Raw genomic sequence first — 23,921 nt, 5'->3', positions numbered from 1 at the left:
CTAATTTTTGTATTTTTTGTACAGACGGGGTTTCACCATGTTGCCCTGGCTGGTCTCAAACTCCTGAACTCAAGTAATCCTTCTGCCTCGGCCTCCAAAAAGTGCTAAGATTACAGGCATGAACCACCGTGCCCAGCCAGCATCTTCTCAAAAAATTAACCACACACTTACTATAGGATCCAGCAATTCTGGTCCTAGGAACGAAAGCACAGAAAGACGCAGATGCAAATGTTAACAGCACATTCATAACAGCTCCAAGTTGGAAACAACTCAGTCTCCAAACTCTGGTAAACGGGTGAGAGAATCTGTGATCATTCCACACCACGGACTGTTTCACTCAGCCCTGAAAACGGATCAAAAACGGATGGACACAGGGCAGCGCGGCCACAAAAACGGATGGACATGGGGCAGTGTGCATGGACTATTTTACTCAGGCCCAAAAACGGATCAAAAACGGATGGACGCGGGGCGACGCAGCCACAAAGGCAGATGAACACGCGGCGGCGCAGCCACAAAGACAGATGGACACGGGGCGGCGAAGCCACAAAGACGGATGGACACGGGGCAGTGTGCATGGACTATTTTACTCAGCCCCAAAAACGGATCAAAAATGGATGGACACGGAGCAGCGCGGCCACAAAAACAGATAGACATGGGGCGGCGCGGCCACAAAAATGGACGGACACGGGGCAGCGCGGCCACAAAGATGGATGGACATGGGGCGGCGCGGCCACAAAAACGGATGGAGACGGGGCAGCGCAGCTCAGCCCTGAAAATGGATGGACATGGGGCAGCGTGGCCAGCAGGCGGCCCATGGACTATTACTCAGCCACAAAAACGGATGGACACAGGGGGCAGCGTGCCCGGCAGGGATGGAGGAGGGGGCCAGCCTCCTGCCGCCTACGCAGGCCTCAGAGTAGACCATGCACAGTTCTTGAGGTCTTAGTTTTCCCACACGTAAGACAGTTTCTCCGGTTCCACCTGCCTTTCAGCCCTGTACATGTATGAGTTCAAAATTCAGCGGGCAGACCCCCAGGCATGCAGCAGTCAGACAGGAGAAAATAAAAACAATGTGGGTGGGGGGCGGGTGGAATTCCACTAAGAAAAACAATTTGGGCTCCCAGGGAGCCTCCGCAGACACCAGCAACCACTCAGTCCCAAGAGTTCAGACACAAAATCCCACTGCCAGAGCAGTTATGCTTCTTGGGGCAAAATACCATTGGTCTGAAGTATTTTGGCTCAGAGCAAATTCTCAAGGCCATGAAGTTCACGGCCTCATTTGATGGTTTTATAAAGCTGTGGGCTTCATGCTCAAGTAATTCACATTGATTTTCAAGATGACAAAAGCAGCAAATCGAGAGTTTCTACACACTGGTCCATGCCGAGTGGCCCTGCTCTCTTCGGTCGACCACTACCTGCGCCCCGCGTTCTGGGTGCGTCAGGTGCAGGCCCCACGGTGGGATGGTCAAGCTGCTTACTGTGGCCCATGAAGCCTTCCGCAGCCACTGCACTCACACAGGGCAGCGTGCAGCACCCACCCGAGGCCACTGCACTCACACAGGGCAGCGTGCGGCGCCCACCCGAGGCCACTGCACTCACACAGGGCAGTGTGCTGCGCCCACCCGAGGTCTTGTCTGAGCCCCCATGGTCCTTACATGGCGCCTTGACACACAGACCCTGCCCTCGGCTGAGCCTCCGCTGGCTCACAGCCGGCCACAGAAGGGATCCTGGTCTCTGCTAGTGGGCTCCATGAGGTAACCAGAGTCAGAAACCAGGGGTGAGTCTCTTCCCCAGGACAGACGGCCAGGTGACTGAAACCAGCACAGCACCCACGCCTCTGCCCCAGCACCTCCAGGCTGCTAAGAATCGCTGTCGAGATGCCTGTGTGGACAGAAAGTGTTGCACACATAAGGGATTCTTATGAGGCAGAGGAAGCCAGGGGGGTTCTGCTGACAACACTGGACTGAGGGAGCCCACCTTTCATCTCCAGGCAGCCAAACGGCACTGACAGCAGCAGGGAAGCGGCCAGGTCACCACAGGGGCCTCCACACCAGCAGCCACTCGGCTGGCTCTGCATGGGGTGGTTGCACGTATGCCACCTTCCCTGGCATACAGGTCCGTGGCTTCAGACAGAAACAGAGAAGCTAAGGGTCCCCTTTAGTGAGACTGGAGAGGGAGGGGGAGGGCAAAAGACAGAAAGACCTGCCGAGTCACATGGCCTCCTTCACATCCACCGACCCCAGGGGATGCTGGGCAGCAGGCCTGGCTCAGCCGGGGCCCCACAGTCCCCCCAAAGGGCACGTGTCATTTGAAACCTCATCCTCACAACCCGCTCAAGTGGGAAACCAGGCCTGGAAGGGTTAAAGGAACATGAAGACAGAACTAAACCCCAGCTCCCCGGGGAGGGCTTAGCTACGAAACAGGAAGTGGACAGGGCAAACCCCGGGACCCTCGGGTCCACAAGAGGAAAGGCCCAAGGCGCCAACCCCAGCGGCAGAACCTCCTGCCCGCAGAGCTGGGGAGGACAGAAGCGGCAGGTGCCAGTCCCTTCTAAGACCAGCGAACAATCATACAGCCCAGTCACCAAGACACAAGACAGGCCCGTGGGAGCAGCTGGGGCCACCACGAGCCACCCACCTCCCCAGCACTCCAGGCCAGCAGGGGCCTCTGGGATGGTGAGCTCAGCAAACCACGCCCAGAGCCAAGACCCTGAGGCCCTGGTGCCCAGGACCAAGGAACAGCCAAAACTCACTGGTGCCAGACAGAGGCACCAGGGACTGAAGCCTGGGAGAGTGAGTGCACCGGCCCAGGCGGCTTCCCGGGGCCAAGCCCACAGGCCTGAGCGGGAACTGGAACGCTGAGGGAGCGCTCCCCAAGGGGCGATGAAGTCCCGTCACTTGGGGACATGGCGGCGATCCTGGCGCAAGCTCAGAGCGCTCATGCTGTGGGAAGAGGCTGCACGGGGCCCCGGGAGCGGCCGCTGACCCGCAGGCTCCCCGGACAGACGCTGCCGGGAGGACAACATGATGGCCCACGGGGGGACACAGGCTTCTCCGTCCTCGATGGCGGATTCCGGAGGTCCGTCCAGGATCCACTGGGCGAGGGGAGGGGCCAGCGCAGTACTTTTCCACAAGCTCCCCGGAGCCCAGGAATGCTGCTCCCCAGGCCCAGCCGCACACCCTTCTAAGCACTTAGGTTCAGCTTCAAAAAAAAAGCTTGAAACCTTTTCTTTTTTTCTAAACAATTTCCCATGAGAACCAGGGAGAGTCAGCAAGGAAATATCCATATTAGCAGAGACACCCCCTTTAATGTGGAGACTGGCTCCCGACACACAAGAACATGAGCCCCGAGCCCCCATACGGAGTCAGAGGCCCATCTGAAAACCCTCCCAGTAGCCTGGAAACGGGCCACAGGGGCATGCACTTTGCAGAGAATCCAGCCGAAGGCAGCTCCTTCCACCAGCTCCCTCAGAAGGAAGTGGCTGCCGACCCCTGCTGGTGAACCGGGCTCCACCGAGACCACATTCCCTGGCTTCCCAGGCCCTTTTCCCGCTGCCAGCTCCTCCAAAGGCTAAGGAACCGGCTCCAGGTCGCTTCCCAACGCTCAGCTGGGCGGGCCTGAGACCAACTCCATGCCAGCGGCCAGAAAGGGAAGTGAGAGTGTGGTGACTCTGCCGGCAGCCGCGTGTTCTAGACCCTCTGCCAGCAGCCGCGTGCTCCAGACCAGCAGAGTCCAGCCCTCAAAGCGGAGCTGAAGGAAACAAAGGCTTTCTTCTTTCCCCTCTTGCTTTCCAACTTTCTTTTAATCAACACGTATTTTAATAATGAAAAGTAATTACTTGAATCACATACTTTAAAATAATTACTTGAACTTAAACAAAAGGACAGACACCAGCCCCTCACTTGGGTACGAGTTTTAACCTCTGCCCACAGTCACCATAAGCCGAGCTGTCGTGGGGGTCCTGCCAGTGACCAGCGGCCTGTGTGGGGATCAGGCAAGAAGGGAGAGCCAGAAGCCTCTTAACTCAAAAAGTTCAGGGTGACGCCACGCCCACCAAAGTCTTGTGTGCCTGAGGCTCTGTGGAATCGGGACTGGGCTGAACCACAGAACAAGAGATCCAACAGCTCGCGGGAAACCAGTGTCCATCTGGAACCCAGAAACCAAAAGGCACCCACACAACTGGACCTCAGGCTGTGAAGAAGGCACAAATAAGAGGCAGTCGGCCTGGGGACACAGGAATTGAACAGCTCGTGGAGGAGGAGCCAAAATTCAGGGCGAGGCTCGGGTGGAACGCTGGGCTGCCTCCTGACCCGCTGCACGGGAGCCATAGGACCTCTGCACCTGCCAGGCCTCGGCCTCCGGGTGACCTTGGGGTGTTCCGCTAAAGAGAGCCTAGGACAAGCTGTCTGGCTGTGCTGGGGGTGCTGTCTGGCTTCCCTCGCCCCTCGGGGGTGGCCATGAGAGACGACCCTCTGAGATAGCCAAGACCTCCCTGAGGCACATACCCCGGCTTCTCCCCTCCACCCACGTCTGCTGAGCCGCCTGCAACCACAGACGTGGTGGACGTGATTTTACACCACCTTCCAAGAGCTCAGCACTGCCTCACTGGACAGGATCCCAGAGTGAGCTGGGCTACACCCAGCAACCAGGCACACTCCACTGTCCCAGGCATCCGTGGCTGGGTAGCCCAGTGACCCCTCCAAGCTGCCCACTTCCTGCTGGAAGCCGCTTTGAAGAAGGGCCTGCATGGGCTCCCCCTTTCCACCTCCCTCTGCACAGCGGCCCTTTTCTCCTTTCATGAAAAACAGGGCCACCTGCCACCCCACATCTCACAATGGCACACCGCCCCAGGCACGAGACCTCCAGCACTAAATAACGGCAGAGCATGAACCCTGGTGTCACCCTGGGGAAGTGAACAAATGTAACAAGTTGGCACTAGGCCCTTGAACAACTCAGGGACCCAGTCTAGCTGTCACTTACTGATCGATCTTTAAAATAAATTCTGAAAATATGTGCCCCAAACCACAGAATGGTCTCAAAGTTTAAGGACTTAAGCAACAAAGCTACAACAACACTCTCGTTCCCATTTACTCATCCATGTCAACAAGGCTGCTCAGCACTGAAATCTGACATGGGAACAGGAACACAGCCCGTGGAAACCTGCTTTCTCTCAAACAATGACATGCAGATCCACAGGTGAGTGCGCCAACCGCAGAGACACGGAAAGCCCTGCCCTTCGCGGGGTGGTGACACAGGGTCACAATGCCCTGACCATGATGCAATGCATGCCTCATCGGATTTCACTTTATGTAGAATCATTTGTGAAAATTCCTAATCTATTATGCTGTTTTGATCAACAGCATGCTACTAACGGTAAACACAGCTCAACGTAGAAGAAAAATTTTAACACTCAGAACTTGGTGGGTAAAAAAATTTTTTATATTTTCAAATTTAAATGTATATGCATCTTTTTGTGGAAGATAAATATGATACAGGACATAACAAAATACTTTCAAGAATAAAAATGCAGGGCTGGGCGTGGTGGCTCACGCCTGTAATCCCAGCACTTTGGGAGTCTGAGGCGGGGGGATCACGAGGTCAGGAGATCGACACCATCCTGGCAAACACAGTGAAACCCCGTCTCTACTAAAAATACAAAAAGATTGGCCGGGCGTGGTGGCGGGCGCCTGTAGTCCCAGCTACTCAGGAGGCTGAGGCAGGAGAATGGCGTGAACCCGGGAGGCGGAGTTGGCAGTGGGCCAAGATGGCACCAATGCACACCAGCCTGGGTGACAGAGTGAGACTCTGTCTCAGGAAAAAAAAAAAAAAAGAATAAAAATGCAGGCCAGGCGGGGTGGCTCACGCCTGTAATTCCAGCATGTTGGGAGGCCGAGGCGGGGTGGATCACTTGAGGTCGGGAGTTTCAAGATCAGCCTGGCCAACATGGTGAAACCCCATCTCTATAAAATATACAAAGAATTAGTCGGGTGCGGTGGTGTGCACCTGTAATCCTGGCTACTTGTGGGGCTGAGGCAGGAGAATCGCTGGAATCCAGGAGATGGAGGCTGCACTGAGCCAAGATCCCACCACTGCACTCCAGCCTGGGTTATCTGGGTGACGCTGCACTCCAGCCTGGGTGACAGAGCGAGACTGTGTCTCAAGAAAACGAGGAATAAAAATGCGTAACTTTAGGAGAAGATGGCTCATGTATCTTTTCAGGTGAATGGTGGTGGACACTCAGATCCCAACGTTATTTATAATCCACTGCACAGTTTAGAAAGTGAGGCCAATAGGTGATTTTCATACGGACAATAACCATGTTATTCGACGTGAACATTTCTAGATGTGCGTTTTTAACCACAGGCTTTCAGGCCACGCCCCTGCACATGCCCAGGTGAGAAGCTGCCGCCCGCACCTTCCCAGGGCACAACCAAAGGCCTGCTGCAGGCCCCTCACCATCCTGCGTGCTGCCACCAAGTCCCCTACACATCACGGCACCCAAAACAGCAGTGTCCTGATGGCTAAAAAAGGCAATCATGGGGTTCCAACTCAAAATTTACTAAAATCCTTTTTTGTCCTACAATTGCTTCTGGAAGGCACCAAGCCCATCCATGCCTCCGCATCTGTTCCAACCTCTGCTCCACAGAGACCAGCAGGCTGAGCCGCCCCCTCCCTCTAGATCAGAAAATCGGTGGATCCCAGAGGGCGGGGCCAGCGTAGCACTGGCGGCCTTACCTTGGAGCTGGCTGCATCGACACTTGGCACGGCCTCAGGGCCCAGCAGTGACCCCTCTGCTGAGGCCTTCTTCAGCTTTTTGTTCTTTTTCTCCGTCACTTCAGGAACTTTTCTCTTCTGTTTTGCCATCCTGCAACAAAGAAAGTAAATTGCTGAAAATAAGGAAATAAAAGGCTTAACTCATATAAGATTTTTAAATAAAAAGAAATAGGGTACTCTCCCATTTTTTAAAAAAAGTATTTCAGAAAATACGGAACACATATAAAAGTTAAAACAAACTCAAACCCCCACATTTCATCACCTATGGCAACCAATTTGACATTTTGGTATATTTCCTTTCCGTCTTTTTTTTTTTTTTTTTTGAGTCAGGGTCTCACCCTGTCACCCAGGCTGGGGTGCGGTGGTGCGATCTCAGCTCATCTCACTGTCACCCAGGCTGGAGTGCGGCAGTGCAATCTCGGCTCATCCCACCCTGTCACTCAGGCTGGAGTGCGGCAATGGGATCTCGGCTCATCTCACTCTGTCACCCAGGCTGGAGTGCGGTGACACAATCTCGGCTCATCTCACTGTCACCCAGGCTGGAGTGCGGCAGTGCAATCTCGGGTCATCTCACCCTGTCACCCAGGCTGGAGTGCGGCAGTGGGATCTCGGCTCATCTCACTCTGTCACCCGGGCTGGAGTGCGGCAGTGCGATCTCGGCTCATCTCGCTCTGTCACCCGGGCTGGAGTGCGGCAGTGCGATCTCGGCTCATCTCACTCTGTCACCCAGGCTGGAGTGTGGTGACACAATCTCGGCTCATCTCACTGTCACCCAGGCTGGAGTGCAGCAGTGCAATCTCAGCTCATCCCACCCTGTCACCCAGGCTGGAGTGCGGTGGCACAATCTTGGATCACTGCATCCTCAAAATCCCAGGCTCAAGCCATCCTCCCACTTCAGCCTCCTGAGTAGCTGTAATCACAGGCATGTGCCACCATGCCTGGCTAACTTTTTTGTAGAGGCAGGGTCTTGCTATGCTGCCCAGGCTGGTCTTAAACCCCTTGGTTCAAGCCATCCTCTGCCTTGCCCTCTCCAAGTGCTGAGGCCACTGCCGTGCGCTGCCATGCCCAGCCCCGTTCAGTCTTTTTTCTGACTTTTTATTTAACGCAGCTGCAATCATACATGGATTATATATTCTATATTTCTAACTGAACATGAACACAAAGCTTTTAAGATTGAGAGAAATACCATTTTCAGTGACAGCATCATAATTTCCCCAAAGTGAAAATCTGCCTGCTCTGTAATCACTGAATATTTTGAATTGTTTTCACTTTCTCCTATCATGGGCTCACTCCTGCTCCCCATCAACTAGGGAAGCTGTGGCACCACCCGGGCTGCCGGTGCCAGCCCTGCCCATCACAGGACACCTGGCCACCTCGGGTGGAGGGGCTCAAGGACCACCCTGAGTCTGGAATCTCCTCTGAGCATGCAAGGAGCATGGAGCAGGCCACGTATGAGGATGGATGTGGCATTCGAGGGGCATGTGGTTAGGCCCCCTTTCTCCAGCACAGCTGTCTCTAGAACACCACGCCAGGACGGAGAAGTCCAGGGACGGCAGAACCCGTGTCCTCTGTGGACTGTGTGAAGAGGGAGCCGAAAGAGGCAGCTGAGGCCACCAGACCTGGGAGCCTGCTGGAGGGGCTGGGGTAGCTGGCCCTGGGTCCCTGATGGAGGGGTACCGGCGGCTGTGGCTGGGACTTAAGGAAAAACCTGGGGTGGGGTGCAGGCAGGGAACGGGCTGCTTCTAGGAGGGAGAAGCAGGAGCCCGGCCCACGCCTGCTGCTGCAGCGAAGCCTCCTGCATGGGCTCGCTCAGGCAGGACAGCAGGAGCAGAAGAAGCCCTCGCCCGACCCCATGTCCCTGTCCCCACCCCTCCCTTCCTGTCCCCACCTGCCCCAAGGCCACCCCCTCACCCACACTCCTCCTTACACTCCTCCCCACCCTCCAGCTCCCAGTCTCCCCTGCTGCCCCTACTGGGTAGAGCCTTAAAAGGAGCTGAGAACAGAAAAGTGTCCTGCAGAGCCCCAGGCTATGTAGGCCCCCGAGTGGGTGGGGGTAGGGGAGTGCCACAGAGGCACTAGGGAGCGGAGAGACGGGAACTCAGCAACCAGCACACTGCCTCACCACATGGCCTCCAGCCCAGACAGCTCAGACACACACCCACAAAGGACCACGTCAGTAAGCCAGGGAACACCAAGAAAGCCAAATCCCACCCCAAAATTAAAACAGTCCGGGCATAGTGGCTCACGCCTGTCATCCCAGCATTCGGGGAGGCTGAGGTGGGCAGACTGCTTGAGCCCAGGAGTTTGAGACCAGCCTGGGCAACATAGCGAGGCTCCATGTCTACAAAACATTTTTTAAAAATTGGCTATGCTTGGCCAGGCGCGGTGGCTCAAGCCTGTAATCCCAGCACTTTGGGAGGCCGAGACGGGCGGATCATGAGGTTGGGAGATCGAGACCATCCTGGCTAACACGGTGAAACCCCGTCTCTACTAAAAATACAAAAAACTAGCCGGGCGAGGTGGCGGGCGCCTGTAGTCCCAGCTACTTGGGAGGCTGAGGCCGGAGAATGGCGTGAACCCGGGAGGCGGAGCTTGCAGTGAGCTGAGATCCGGCCACTGCACCCCAGCCTGGGCGACACAGTGAGACTTGGTCTCAAAAAAAAAAAAAAAATTGGCTATGCTTGGTGGTGCACACCTGTGGTCTCAGCTAGCTACTCAGGAGGTGGAGGTGGGAGGATTGCTTGAGCCCAGGAGATCGAGGCTGCAGTGAGCCATGATTTTGCACCACTGCACTCCAGCCTGGGCAAAAGAATGAGACTCTGTGTTTAAAAAAAAAAAAAAAAAAAAAAAAAAGAGTAAAGCAGGAAAGGTGATGGGAGAGCGGCAGTTAAAGGATCATCATGGAAAGGGCCTGGCAGCACCGAGTCCACCTAGAACCCAGGTGTAGTCTAAATACCATTCGCTGTGAAAAAGAGTCAGGGGAGGTCAACGCAGGCCTGGGATGCTAGGTGAGGCCAGAAACCAAGGAGACAGTTGAAGCGCAAAGGCCCCGTCCAAAGGGCAGAGCCTGCACAAGGGCTCCCTCCATCCCACTTGGGGCTGTCACTGGTAACAGCACACTGAAAGAATATTCCTATTGTCGAATCAGAAAACCCCAAGCCCCTTATTCTTTAATTGAGCCTTATATTTAAAAAACATCAGAAGCCAGAGGCTACAGATTTCAATTAGCTGTGTAATAAGAAATCTTGGAAGAATGAGATACTGTTGACACAGGAGCTCTGAAAAGACAAAAGACCATGCCAGCCAATTACCTGGTGAGAGAAATAAGAAAAGTTCAGCAAATATTTACATACCCATTACTATAAAAGTTAAGTCAAATCTATATTCATTCTGTAAATTATCATTTAAAAACTTAATCACTATGTCTATTTGCTAAAAAGGGATAAAAGACTTTTCCATATTATGGAAAAGTTTATTTTAATAGTTCTAAGGGAAAGTGACTCAAGCTTTGAGATAATGAATGTTTGTTATGGAAAACGACATTTACTTTCATTTACTGTCAACTGATTTTCAACAAGAGTGCCATGACAATTCAGTGGGAAAGACAAATGGTGCCAGGACAACTGGCTACCAACATATAAAAGAACTGATTTGGAGCCCTACCTCACACCGTACACAAAACTAACTCAAAATAGATCAAAGTCCTAAATGGAAGACCTAAAACTATAAAATTATAGAAGAAAACATAGGAGTAAATCTTCATGACCTTGGATTAGGCAATGGCCTCTCACATATGCCACCAAAAACCGGCAGCAAAAGGAAAAGAAAATAAATTGGACTACAACAAAATGTAAAACTTTTGTGCTGCAAAGGATGCCAGCAAGAAAGTAAAGAGGCTGGGTGCGGTGGCTCACGCCTGTAATCCCAGCACTTTGGGAGGCCGAGGCAGGAGGATCACTTGAGGCCAGGAGTTCCAGACCAGTCCCGACCACACAGCAGGACCGCATCTCTACACAAAACAAAGCAAAAAGAAAATCCAGGCTGGGCATGGTGGCTCACGACTCTAATCCCAGCACTCTTGAGCCCAGGAGTTCAAGACCAGCCTGGGCAACATAGTGAGGCTCCATCTTTACAAAAAATACAAAAAATTAGCCAGGCATGGTGATGCACACCTGGAGTCCCAGCTACCTCGGAGGCTGAACTGGGAGGATGATCTGAGCTCAGGAAGTCGAGGTTGTAATAAGCCATGATTATGCCACTACAACCTAGCCTGGACAACAAAGTGAGAACCTGTATTTAAAAAAAAAAAAAAAAAAAGACCACCCATAGTATTGGAGAAAAATACCTGCAAATCACGTATCTGACAAGACACTAGTAACCAGAATATATAAAGACCTCTAACAACTCAACAATAGGAGACAAATAACCCGGTTTTTAAATGGGGAAGGGATCTGAAGAGACATCTCTCCAAAGAAGATACATGAATGGCCAACAGGCACATGAAACGCAGCTCAGCATCATGGGTCATTTAGGAAATGCCAATCAAAGAGAAACGAACACATCTCCATAAAAACGTGTACAATGATGTTCACGGCAGTATGTGCCTAATATCCAAGCAGTGGAAATACCCTCCGTGTCTGTGCATCCATGGACGAAGGGGGAACCAAACGTGGCGCATTCGCACAGGGGATACTATTCAGCCACCAAAGGAAATGGGATACTGACACGTACCACAACACGATGAACCCAGAAGACACTGTGCTGGGTGAGAGAAGCCAGACACCCGAGACTCCGCACTGCAAAATTCCACTTCTGTGAAAAGCTCAGGATACGTAAATTACACTGACAGAAAGGAGATGAGAGATTATTTAGGGATAGGGCAAGCAGAGGGAAGAGTGGGTGACCACGAAGGGCTACAGGATTTCTTGTGGGAGAAGGAAAAAGTTTTAAAATTAGATTGTGGTGATGGTTCCACAACCCCTCGATATACTGGGAAAAAAAAAAAAAAACAACTATAATCCCTCTCAAGTTATTTACCATAAATTTAAAAATGTCACACCTTAGCTGGGCGTGGTAGTACGTGCCTGTAGTCCCAGCTACTGTGAAGGCGGAGGCAGGAGAATCACTTGAACCTGGGAGGTGAAGGTTTCAGTGAGCCGAGATCGCACCACCGCACTCCAGCCTGGGCGACAGAGCAAGATACCGTCTCAAAAAATAAATAAATAAAACAAATAAATAAAAATATAACACCCAAGTGCTACTTTACAATAATAATAAATGGGAGAAAGATTGTTTGCTATAAAGTTTGTTGTGAGAACCAAATTTGTGCCACATTTTTTCTACAAAAAATCAAGCCGTATGTCCAGCCTTGCAATACAGTGAAACTCTGTCACTACAAAAAAAATTTTGGCTGGAATGCAGTGGCGTGATCACAGCTCACTGCAGCCTCAACCGCCCAGGCTCAAGCAATCCTCCCAACTCAGCCTCTGCAGCAGCTGGGACTACAGGTGTACGCCGCCATGCCCAGCTAATTTTTGTATTTTTTGTAGGAATGGGGTTTTGTCATGTTGCCCAGACTGGTCTCAAACTCCTGGGCTCAAGCGATCCTCCGACCTTGGCGTTCCAAACTGCTGGGATTACATGTGTGAGCCACCAGACCTGGCCCCAAAATACATACATTTTGTAGTTAGCTGGGCATGGCGGCCCGTGCCTGTAGGCCCAGCTACTTGGGAGGCTGAGGCAGGAGAATCACTTGAGCCCAGGAGTTCAAGGGTGCAGCGAATCATGATCATGCCACTACACTTCAGCCTGGGTGACAGAGTGAGAGACCCTGTCTCTTAAAAAAAAAAAAAAAGGCAAGGCTGGGTGCAGTAGCTCACACCTGTAATCCCAGCACTATGGGAGGCCAAGGCAGGCAGATCACCTGAGGTCAGGAATTCGAGAACAGCCTGACCAATATGGTGAAATCCCGTCTGAACTAAAAATAAACAAAAATCAGCTGGGTGTGGTGGCGGGTGCCTGCAGTCCCAGCTACTTGGGAGGCTGAGACAGGGGAAGCACTTCAACCAGGGAGGTGGAGGTTACAGTGAGCCAAGATCGCACCACTGCACTCTAGCCTGGGTGACAGAATGAGAGGAAAGAGGAGAGAAAAGAAAAGAAAAAAAGACAAAGAAAGAGAGAGACAGAAAGAGAAAGGAAGGGGAGGGGAGGAAAGAAAGAGTCATCTACCTGCCCTGTCTCTGACTCCTTTCCTCCCCTGATCCCATCAGGTTTTGCCCTAACCACCTTGCCACAGTGACACCCACCTGGCTAAATCCCATTGCTGACTCTCAGTATGCAACTTATTTGACCTAACAGCATTGGACTGTTGATCCTTCCTTCTCTCTTGACAGGCGTTTTTCACCCGGCATCCAGCACAGACAGCACAACTCCTGCTTTTGCTCCCACCTCTTTTTTTTTTTTTTTTTTTTAAGCCGGAGTCCCGCTCTGTTGCCCAGGCTGGAGTGCAGTGGCCGGATCTCAGCTCACTGCAAGCTCCGCCTCCCGGGTTCACGCCATTCTCCTGCCTCAGCCTCCCGAGTAGCTGGGATTACAGGCGCCCGCCACCTCTCCCGGCTAGTTTTTTGTATTTTTTGGTAGAGACGGGGTTTCACCATGTTAGCCAGGATGGTCTCGATCTGCTGACCTCGTGATCCGCCCGTCTTGGCCTCCCAAAGTGCTGGGATTACAGGCTTGAGCCACCGCGCCCGGCCACTCCCACCTCTTAATCGCCTGTCCTTGAACACTGAAGGACCCAGGCTTAGTGCTCAGCCTCCTCACTCCCTTGTGATCCCATTCGGTCACGTGGCTTCAAATACAACTAGATGCTGATGACTTTGTTTCTTCTCTTTACAGGTCTCTTATTAACCCTATCCTCGAACTACACGCCAACTCAACTGTGCATGTATACAGTTAAACATATATGCGGTCATATACATGTACCTAGACATATATATAGATGTACATACTTGAACTTCTGACCTCTGTTTACACTGTTTATACAGATGTATACATATATATATATACACACACACACACATATGTATGTGTATATATGTGTTTGGCCAGGCACAGTGGCTCACGCCTGTAATCCCAGCATTTTGGGAGGCCGAGGCAGGGGGATCACTTGAGGTCAGGAGCTGGAGACCAGCCTGGGACATGGTGAAACCCCGTCACCACTGAAAACACAAAAAATAGCTGGGTGTGCCGGTGCATGCCTGTAATTCCAGCCACTTGGGAGGCTGAGGCAGGAGATTCGTTTGAACCCAAGAGGTGGAGGTTGCAGTGAGCTGAGATCACGCCACTGCACTCCAGCCTGGATGACAGAGTGAGACTCTGTCTCAAAAAAAAAAAAAAAAATATATATATATATATATATATATGTGTGTTTGTGTGTATAAACTGTGTATATACATAACTATTTATATAAAATCATACATATGTACCTATATACATCATCTACACACATATCATCTCAAGCTTAAGAATTTGTAATCAATACCCTGATCACCCACCACAAACCTGAGCTTCCCGGTGTTCATCCTCTCCAAAAACATCCATCTGATGAGGTTCATATCGTAGCTTAAGCTTAAAACCTTGGTCCATCCACAACTCCTCTCTTTCTCACACACTCGTCCAACCTACCACCACCTCCTGTCAGTTCACCACTGAAATACACCCAGAATGTGACTCCCTTATGATCCCGTAGGTACCTGGTCCAAGCCACCACCTCTCACGATGGCTTTTAAACTCCTAAATCAGATTGTGTGTCACCTCCATTCAAAAACTTCCCAAGCTGTCCCCTTCCACTTGAAGGGAAAGTCAAAGTCCTTGCCAGTTGGTCCACACCACTGCCCCGGCCCCTCCCCGCACCTCTGGGGCTTCACCTCCTCTTTCTCGGTTCCCACATTGGCCGCAGCCACACTGGGCTCCCTGCTGTTGCCCCGGCCTGGAATGTTCTGGTGCCTCACTCCTCCTCCTGCTTCCTCTCCACTCTCGAACCCCCGTTCTCATCTTCTCCACGGCACTTATCACCACCTGCTCTGTGCACCTTCGTCATCTGCCTCTCCCCTCCAGAATGGAAGTTCACTAGATCACAGACTTGTCTACACTTGTTGACAGCTGTAGCCCAATGCCACGAACAGTGCAGGAGGAACCCAATGAACGTTTTTTAAAAATGAACGAATGAAAGATGGAAGGAAGGAAGGAATGGAAAACATGCTTATGATGGAAAGTGAGGCCGGGCTTGGTGGCTCACTCCTGTAATCCCAGCACTTTCGGAGGCCGAGGCGGGAGGATCCACCGCTTGAGACCAAGAATTCGACACCAGCTTGGGTAACATAGTGAGACCCCCGTTTCTACAAAAAACATTTAAAAAAATTATCCGGGTGTGGTGGCGCGCGCATGTGGTTCCAGCTACTGGGGAGGATGAGGCGGGAGGACGGCTTGAGTCCAGGAGGTGGAGGCCGCAGTAAGCTATGATCACGCCACTGCACTCCAGCCTGAGTGACACAACGAGACACTGCCTCAAAAATAAAGAAAGGGGCCGGGCGCGGTGGCTCAAGCCTGTAATCCCAGCACTTTGGGAGGCCGAGACGGGCGGATCACGAGGTCAGGAGATCGAGACCATCCTGGCTAACACGGTGAAACCCCGTCTCTACTAAAAATACAAAAAAAAAAAATTAGCCGGGCGTGTTGGCGGGCGCCTGTAGTCCCAGCTACTCGGGAGGCTGAGGCAGGAGAATGGCGTGAACCCGGGAGGCAGAGCTTGCAGTGAGCTGAGATCAGGCCACTGCACTCCAGCCTGGGCGACAGAGCGAGACTCCGTCTCAAAAAAAAAAAATAAATAAATAAAGAAGAAAGTGGGAGCTGAAAGCCTCGGAAGGCAATCAGGGAGTCTTCAGAGGAAGACAAACCACAGCCACAGCGAGGGCTGACGGCCTGAGACCTAGGAGCCAGCGGCGTCCCTTCTGCTCGCCCGCACTGAGTTAACCCAGAGGGGGTGCCGGTGTCGGAGCCCGCGCGGGACCGCACCGGACGCACCAGCCTACCCAGCACCGGGGACCCCAGGGCCGCCGCCCAATCGCGCCACGCTAGGCCTCCGCACACCCACGTGGAGGGGGCGGAGCCCCGCGGGAGCCCGCCCCGGGGCTCTGGATCTCCTCGGCGCCCTGACCCGCCGGCCACCCAGCCGCGGCCCCACGCTCCTACCTGCGCCCACCTCGCCCACCCAAGCTTGAGCAGCTGCGTCGCGGACGCCGGCTTCCGGCAGGGACCCGCGCCCCAAGTAAGCGTTAGTCCCGCCTTCAGGAGCATGGAGCCTCCCATTGGACGAGGTCAGCGTCCGTCTCTCCGCCGGCTAATGGCGAGCGACGGCAGCACGGAGGGCGGTTCCAGGCCCGGGCGCGCCTAGTGACGCCATCTCTAGGGGCCTAGAGTTGCTAGTAGAGCGGCTGGTTGCCAAGGCAACCCGCCCTGCCCCGAACACGTGCAGACGACTAGGTTTGGGCCCCGCAGCGATGGGGGGGTCTGGGGTGCAGCTGCCCCTGCCAGGCGGGCGTCCCGGAATGGGGCCTCCGCCAGGGTCCAGGGCATGGAACTCCACTCGGAGTCGAAATGGATGAGCTATGGCTATTGGGATCAACACGGCTAGGACTCAAACTAGGTGCTAAAAAATATACAGGGTGGGTACTGTTGTAGTAATACTTGTGTCACGGCGCGGTGGCTGACGCCTGGGATTCCAGCACTTTGGGAGGCCGAGGCAGGCGGATCGCTTGAGCTCAGGAGTTCAGACCCGCCTAGTCAACATGACGAAACCCCGTCTCTACTAAAAATACAAAAATTAGCCAGGCCTGGTGGCAGGTGCCTGTAATCCCAGCTACCCGGGAGGCTGAGGCAGGAGAATCGTTTGAGCCCGGAGGTGGAGGTTGCAGTGAGCTGGGATCATGCCAATGAACTCCCGCCTGGGTGACAGAGTGAGACTCTGTCTCAAAGGAAAAAAAAAAAAAAAAAAAGCCAGGCATGGTGGCTCACACCTGTAATCCCAGCACTTTGGGAGGCCGAGGCGGGTGGATCACCTGAGGTCAGGAGATCAAGACCATCCTGCCAACACAGTGAAACCCCTTCTCTACTAAAATACAAAAAATTAGCCAGGCGTGGTGGTGGGCGCCTGTAATCCCAGCTACCCGGGAGGCTGAGGCAGGAGAATCGTTTGAGCCTGGAGGTGGAGGTTGTAGTGAGCCGAGATCGTGCCACTGCACTCCAACCTGGGCGACAGAGTGAGACTCTTGTCTTAAAAAAAAAAAAAAAAATTAATTAAAAAAATAAAAATTAGCCGGATGTGGTGGTATGTGCCTGTAGTTCCTGATACTCCGGACCCTGAGGTAGGAGGATCGCTGGAGCCTAGAAGGTGGAGGTTGCAGTGAGTTATGATCAAGCCACTGCACTCCAGCCTGGGCAACAGAGCCAGACCCCGTCTAGGAAAAAAAAAAAAAAAGCACGCTTTCAAGTCACCCAGTAAGTTAAGTGCTTCGCAGCCATATTAAGGATGATGTACGTTGCCTCAGGAATCCAAAGGTGACAAGCAAAGAAGGGACACTCTTCCTCACTGGTAGAAGATTGTATTTGTTTCCTATTTCTGCATAACAAATTAACCCAACATTTAGCAGCCTAAAAGAACATTTATTTTCTCATGGTATCCGGGGTCAGGAAAGTGGGTGTGGCTGAACTCTTTGCCTCAAGGTTTCAACAAGTTGTGGTCAAGGTGTCTCCCAGGGCTGTGGTTTCATCTGAAAGCTTGTCTGGAATGATCCACTCACAAGCTCACACGCATGGATATTGTAAGGACTCAGTCCTCCAAGGTCACTGGAGAAGGGCCTCAGCCTTGCTGGCTGCTGCCCAAAGGCCACCCTCAGTTCCTTGGTACATGGGCCTCTCCACAAGGAAGCTCACAACACCACAGCTGGCTTGCCTTAGTCGGAGCAAGCACACACGAGAGGGGGCACACACAAGACGGACGTCACAGTCTCCTTGCACCCTAATATCAGAAGTGACTTCCCTGGGCTTTTGCCATATTCTGTTCATTAGAAGTCGGCTGGGTGTGGTGACTCACACCTGTAAGCCCAGCACTTTGAGAGGCTGAGGTGGATGCATCGCTTGAAGTCGGGCGTTCAAGACCAGCCTGGCCAATGTGGTGAAACTCCATCTCTACTAAAAATACAAAAATTAGCCAGGCATGGTGGCATGCACCTGTAGTCACAGCTACTCGGGAGGCTGAGGCGTGAGAACCAATTGAACCCGGGAGGTGGAGGTTGCAATGAGCCGAGATCATGCCACTGCACTCCAGCCTGGGTGACAGAGCAAGACTCTAGCTCAAAAAAAAAGAAAAGTGAATCATGGCCAGGTGCAGTGGCGCAGGCCTGTAATCCCAGCACTTTGGGAGGCTGAGTCAGGAGGATGGATGGACACCAGGAGTTCAAGACCAGCCTGGGCAACATAATGAGACCTCGTGTCTAAAAAAATAAAAATAGAAAATTAGCTGGGTGTGGTGGCACACGCCTATAGTCCCAGCTACTTAGGAGGCTGAGGTGGAAGGATTGCTTGAGCCTGGAAGATGGAGGCTGCAGTGAACTACGATCACACCACTGCACTCCAGCCTGGGTGATGGAGTAAGACTCTGTCTCAAAAAAAAAAAAAAAAAAGGAAAAGAAAATTTTTTCATTTTTATTTTTGGAAATTAGAAATTGATACGGTTTGGCCATGTCCCCACCCAAATCTCATCTTGAATTGTAGCTCCCATAATTCCCACGCATTGTGGGAGGGACCTGGTAGGACACAATGACATCCCAGTGGCACTGAGCACTCCTAGCACCCAGAGCATGGCTCCTAAATACCATCCCACACGAACATGGACCAGGGCTTCTGGGAGAAATGGCTGATCCCAGGGCTGTGGCAGGGTGAGCACAAGATGGGCCCTGAATAGGTAAATCTGAATATCCTTTACAAGATAGCCTTGTAAGGCTATCTGGGGTCATCCTCACACATTGTCAGATGATACCCTTGTAAGGCTATCTAGGGTCATCCTCACATACTCTTACATTATGTCTTACACCCGTCTTTCTTGGTTGTTGAGTCTTCCAAGAACAAGGACTGTCTCTCCATTGATTTGCATCTACTATTGTACCTTTCATGAAACACACATTTTTCTCTCTTTTCTTCCCAAAATAAAACTTCATGAAACACATTTTAAAGTTTTATCCAATATAGGTCTTAGATGTCTTAAGCTTATTCCTATGTGTTTTATCTTTATTGCCATTGTAAATGGGGTTTTCCTCTTCCGTTACATCTTCTGATTATTGTTTGTGGGAATGAAGGCTTTTGATCCTGTGTGTTAGTTTTACATCCTATTATCTTACTACATTCTTTTATTATTTGATGAGGTATGCATGTTTCATAATATTAAGAAGTTATATCGGCCGGGCGCGGTGACTCAAGCCTGTAATCCCAGCACTTTGGGAGGCCGAGACAGGCGGATCACGAGGTCAGGAGATCGAGACCATCCTGGCTAACACAGTGAAACCTCGTCTCTACTAAAAGAATACAAAAACTAGCCAGGCGAGGTAGCGGGCGCCTGTAGTCCCAGCTACTCGGGAGGCTGAGGCAGGAGAATGGTGTAAACCCGGGAGGCGGAGCTTGCAGTGAGCTGAGATCCGGCCACTGCACTCCAGCCTGGGCGGCAGAGCGAGACTCCGTCTTAAAAAAAAAAAAGAAGTTATATCACTCACTTCCTACTTTATTGAACACTACATTATTGATATCTGAGATATGAAACTTTTGAGACAGAGTCTCGCTGTGTTGCCCAGGCTGGAGTGCAGTGGCACAATCTCGGGTCACTACAGCCTCCATCTCCTGGGCTCAAGCAATTCTCCTGCCTCGGCCTCCTGAAAAGCTGGGACTACAGGTGCCTGCCACCACACCCGGCTAATTTTTGTATCTTTAGTAGAGGCAGGGTTTTACCATGTTGTCCAGGCTGGTCTTAAACTCCTGACCTCAAATGAACCACCCACCTTGGTCTCCCAAAGTGCTGGGATTCCAGGTGCTCACCACCACACCCAGAAAATTTTTGTGTTTTTAGTATAGACAGGATTTCACCATGTTAGCCAGGCTGGCCTTGAACTCCTGACTTCAGTGATCTGCCTGCCTCTGCCTTTCAAAGTACTGGGATTACAGCTGTGAGCCACCGTGCCTGGCCGTTACCAGCTGTTTTCATGAGACTATGAACCACAGCTGATCAGCCCAACCGTTGCAAAATACTCTCAACCATCTCCCAAGGATCTCTGGCCTCAAATTGGATTAAGCTGGCTTTTCTCATTTACAGCAAAGCTTAAAGTGATACCGCTTTCTCCATTTCTCTTTCTTCCTACAAACTTCATGACACACCCTGGATGCTTGTTGTCTGTTTACGCTAGATTCAGTATCTGATGCACCGTGTGTTGTCAGAACACGTGCAGCACTCAGTTCAGCTGTGTTCTTGGTAGGCCCCGGAAGGCCAAGACTGGTTGGGTTTCTGACACCTGAACAAGTTTAGGAATCACTGCTTCAGACAGAACTTCCAAGATTTACCGCCAAGAGACCCAGCTGTGTAGCACAATGGACAATGGGCTTGGCCCCCCGCAGAACAGAGAATCAGAGGCTGCGAATGACCGACAAAGTTTGGGTGCCACAGAAGTCCTGGGGAACTGAGTCAACGCCCAGCCCAACAACCGGCCCAAATCACCCCAGCAAACGATCACATTGCTCAGCACTATGCACTGACCCTGGCTCGCTGAACAGCCGATTTTATCTAGAATGTCTTACACTTTCTTCCTAACTGCCATAGAAACAGTAACCTTTCTAATTGCTCTCATTCTCCAGGGACTGTTCAAGTGAAACCAGGAGATGGAAACGCTGGCCCATGAAGAGCCTCCTCTGAGTGGACTGCTGTTTCATTTTTTTCTTAAGATTCACCACAGCACAACTATCTGCAAAAATAGCTTTAGTGTGGAATTAAACATCCAGAATGCGGGCCGGGTGCGGTGGCTCACGCCTGTAATCCCAACGCTTTGGGAGGCCAAGGCGGGCAGATCACAAGGTCAGGAGATCGAGGCCATCCTGGCTAACACGGTGAAACCCCATCTCTACTAAAAATATAAAAAATTAGCTGGGCGTGTTGGTGGGCGCCTGTAGTCCCAGCTACTTGGGAGGCTGAGGCAGGAGAATGGTGTGAACCCAGAAGGTGGAGCGTGCAGTGAGCCAAGATCACACCAGTGCACTCCAGCCTGGGCGACAGAGCAAAACTCTGCCTCAAAAAAAAAAAAAAAAAAAAATTTTCCAGAATGCAAAATTAGAGAGCTGCTCTAAAAGGTCTTTTTTTTTTTCTTTTTGAGGCAGAGTCTCACCCTGTCACCCAGGCTGGAGTGCAATGTCCTGATCTCAGTTCACTGCAAACTCCACCTCCCAGGTTCAAGTGATTCTCCTGCCTCAGCCCCCCAAGTAGCTGGGATTACAGGCACGTGCCACCACGCCTGGCTAATTTTTTTTGTATCTTTAGTCGAGACGGGGTTTCATCATGCTGGCCAGGCTGGTCTCGAACGCCTGACCTCGTGATCCACCCACCTGAGCTTCCTAAAGTGCTGGGATTACAGGCATGAGCCACCACACGTGCCTAGTCAAAAAAGGCCGTTTTAAAAGGCATTTCTTGCAGCATCAATTGCGGGAAAATCTTAGCTTTTAATGTGTTCTAAGACGATGTCATAGTGTAGCTCAGGAGTGTGTGCAGCCTCAACACTGTGGGTGTCATCAGAGCCTCCCCATCCCGATGTCAGAACAACATAAGGTAGAAATCAAAGGACAACATCCTCAAACAAAAGGAATGAAAAACTGGGCGGGCACTCACACTTGTAATCCCAGCACTTTGGGAGGCAGAGTGGGAGGATCAGTTGAGCCCAGGAGTTGGGACACTAGCCTGGGCAACATAGCAAGACCTCACCTCTATAAAAAAATAAAAAATTAGCAGGGCATCGTGGCATGCACCTGTAGTCCCAGCTACTTGAGAGGCTGAGGTGAGAGGATACCTTGAACCCAGGAGGTCAGGGCTGCAGTGAGCTGTGATAACACCACTGCACTCCAGCCTGGGCGACAGAGCAAGACTGTCTCTAAATAAGACAAATTGAAAAACAGCAAACAATCTCTCTAACATCATTCAACTGATATCTTGGCCTAAATACTCTCCTCTTTGCTTTATTCACCTTGAATAATAAGCTGTGATTATAAGTTTTTAATATTTCAGCAAAATGAAGTAAATCAACATTTATCTGCAAAAACTTCATATGCAACCAAGCAGAGAGGTCAGACTAGTTTCCCCATCACCGGGTTCCCCAGAACACAATGATCCTCTCAAGACATCTGCAATATTGAACGCCAGGCACCATGGCTCACGCCTATAAGCCCAGCACTTTGGGAGGCCAAGGTGGAAAGGTCACTTGAGCCCAGGAGTTTGAGACCAGCCTGGGCAACATAGTGAGACCCTATCTCTATAAAAAAGAATAACGTTTCTATAAAAAAGAATAACGTTTTTAATTCGTTGGGCATGGTGGTGCACACCTGCAGTCCTAGCTACTCGGGAGGCTGAGGTGGGAGCTTCACTCAAGCCTGGGAGTTCAAGGCTACAGTGAGCCATGAATGCACCACGGCACTCCAGCCTGGGTGACAGAGCGAGACCCAGCCCCCAAAGAAACACAGACATTTACAATACTGAGCGGACGTGAAAGAGCCTCATTCTTTGTTTTGTTTTGTTTTTTTGAGACGGAGTCTCGCTTTGTCGCTCAGGCTGGAGTGCAGTGGTGCCATGTCGGCTCACTGCAAGCTCCGCCTCCCAGGTTCACGCCATTCTCCTGCCTCAGCCTCCCGAGTAGCTGGGACTACAGGCGCCGCCACCACGCCTGGCTAATTTTTTCCTTGTATTTTTAGTAGAGACGGGGTTTCACTGTTAGCCAGGCTGGTCTCGATCTCCTGACCTCGTGATCTGCCCGCCTTGGCCTCCCAAAGTGCTGGGATTACAGGCGTAAGCCACCGCACCCGGCCGAAAGATCCTCATTCTTAACATTTGGGAAACGACCGCAATTTCAGCCACTGACCTATTTTAGGAACTCATTTCAGAGCTGATCTTTCAAGTGCAGTCTTAGGCTTACAGAAAAGAATACATCTGGAAGGTTAATGAAGAGTACATTTAAAAATATCCCCGATCCCTTTTAACTTTGTTAACCTAGAGAAACTGAGTTAGGATTGACCGGCTGGTTATATCCGTCCTTCCTGTGACGCTGCAGCTAATTTCTCACCAGGAATGCTGGACGCTGTCAACTCTCACTCTGACTCAAAGGCCTTTTGGGGACATCTTGTGAAAATGTTTGATACTGCAGCCCGTACACCAGAAAGGGAAGTAGCAGCCAGGCTCCCAGGATCCCATCCAAAATGCCGGGCACCAGGGGCGACGGCGTGGCCCTGGGCCCTGCCCAAAAAACCCAGTGATGCCAGCTAAAGTCCAACTCAGACAAAGGAGAGCCCCCACGGCAGGGGGCGAGGACGCTTCCCGGGACGTGCTTCCCCCGCTGTAGGCAGCTGGGGTGACGACGGGAGACGCCAGGCACAGGATTGCGAGCCTGTCCAACCCAGCGAGATAAAACATTCAGCATCTGCAAACATCAGCTCCCACGGCCGCACCAGCCCAGGTCCAAATCTGCTTCTAAAAAGGCAGGGCTGGTGACCTCCACGGTTGACTGACGCTCCAGCAGCAGGGCCACGGCCGACTCGCCTGCTCTGACGCTCCAGCCAGCGGGGCCACGGCCGACTCGCCCGCTGACTGACGCTCTAGCCAGGAGGGCCACGGCCGACTCGCCTGCTCTCGGTGACGCTCCAGCCAGCGGGGCCACGGCCGACTCGCCTGCTGTGACGCTCTAGCCAGCGGGGCCACGGCCGACTTGCCCGCTGACTGACGCTCTAGCCAGGAGGGCCACGGCCGACTCGCCTGCTCTCGGTGACGCTCCAGCCAGCGGGGCCACGGCCGACTCGCCTGC

At 52.1% G+C, this 23,921-nt stretch overlaps 1 protein-coding gene across 2 annotated transcripts in view; it reads right to left on the bottom strand.

Moving 5' to 3' along the window:
* The window catches only part of C8H7orf50 (chromosome 8 C7orf50 homolog), a 121,493-nt gene extending 105,417 nt beyond the window's left edge, over nt 1-16,076 (bottom strand). Inside the window, exons 1-2 of one of the 2 annotated variants that reach the window (XM_023188493.1) lie at nt 16,024-16,076; nt 6,736-6,865 (exon numbers count right to left, since the gene is read on the bottom strand). In XM_023188493.1, coding sequence (XP_023044261.1) covers nt 6,736-6,864 — 129 coding nt within the window. In that variant the 5' untranslated portion in view covers nt 6,865; nt 16,024-16,076. Of the gene's footprint in view, nt 1-6,735; nt 6,888-7,586; nt 7,604-16,023 lie in introns of those variants that run through there. The other variant, XM_023188494.1, reaches the window with a different exon arrangement.
* Between the last annotated feature and the right edge of the window lie 7,845 nt (nt 16,077-23,921).

Source organism: Piliocolobus tephrosceles, chromosome 8 (genome assembly GCF_002776525.5).
Source record: "Piliocolobus tephrosceles isolate RC106 chromosome 8, ASM277652v3, whole genome shotgun sequence".
NCBI lineage: Eukaryota > Metazoa > Chordata > Mammalia > Primates > Cercopithecidae > Piliocolobus > Piliocolobus tephrosceles.
The sequence above is the reverse complement of the archived record's forward strand: the minus strand, read 5'-3'. Positions and strand labels throughout refer to the sequence as shown.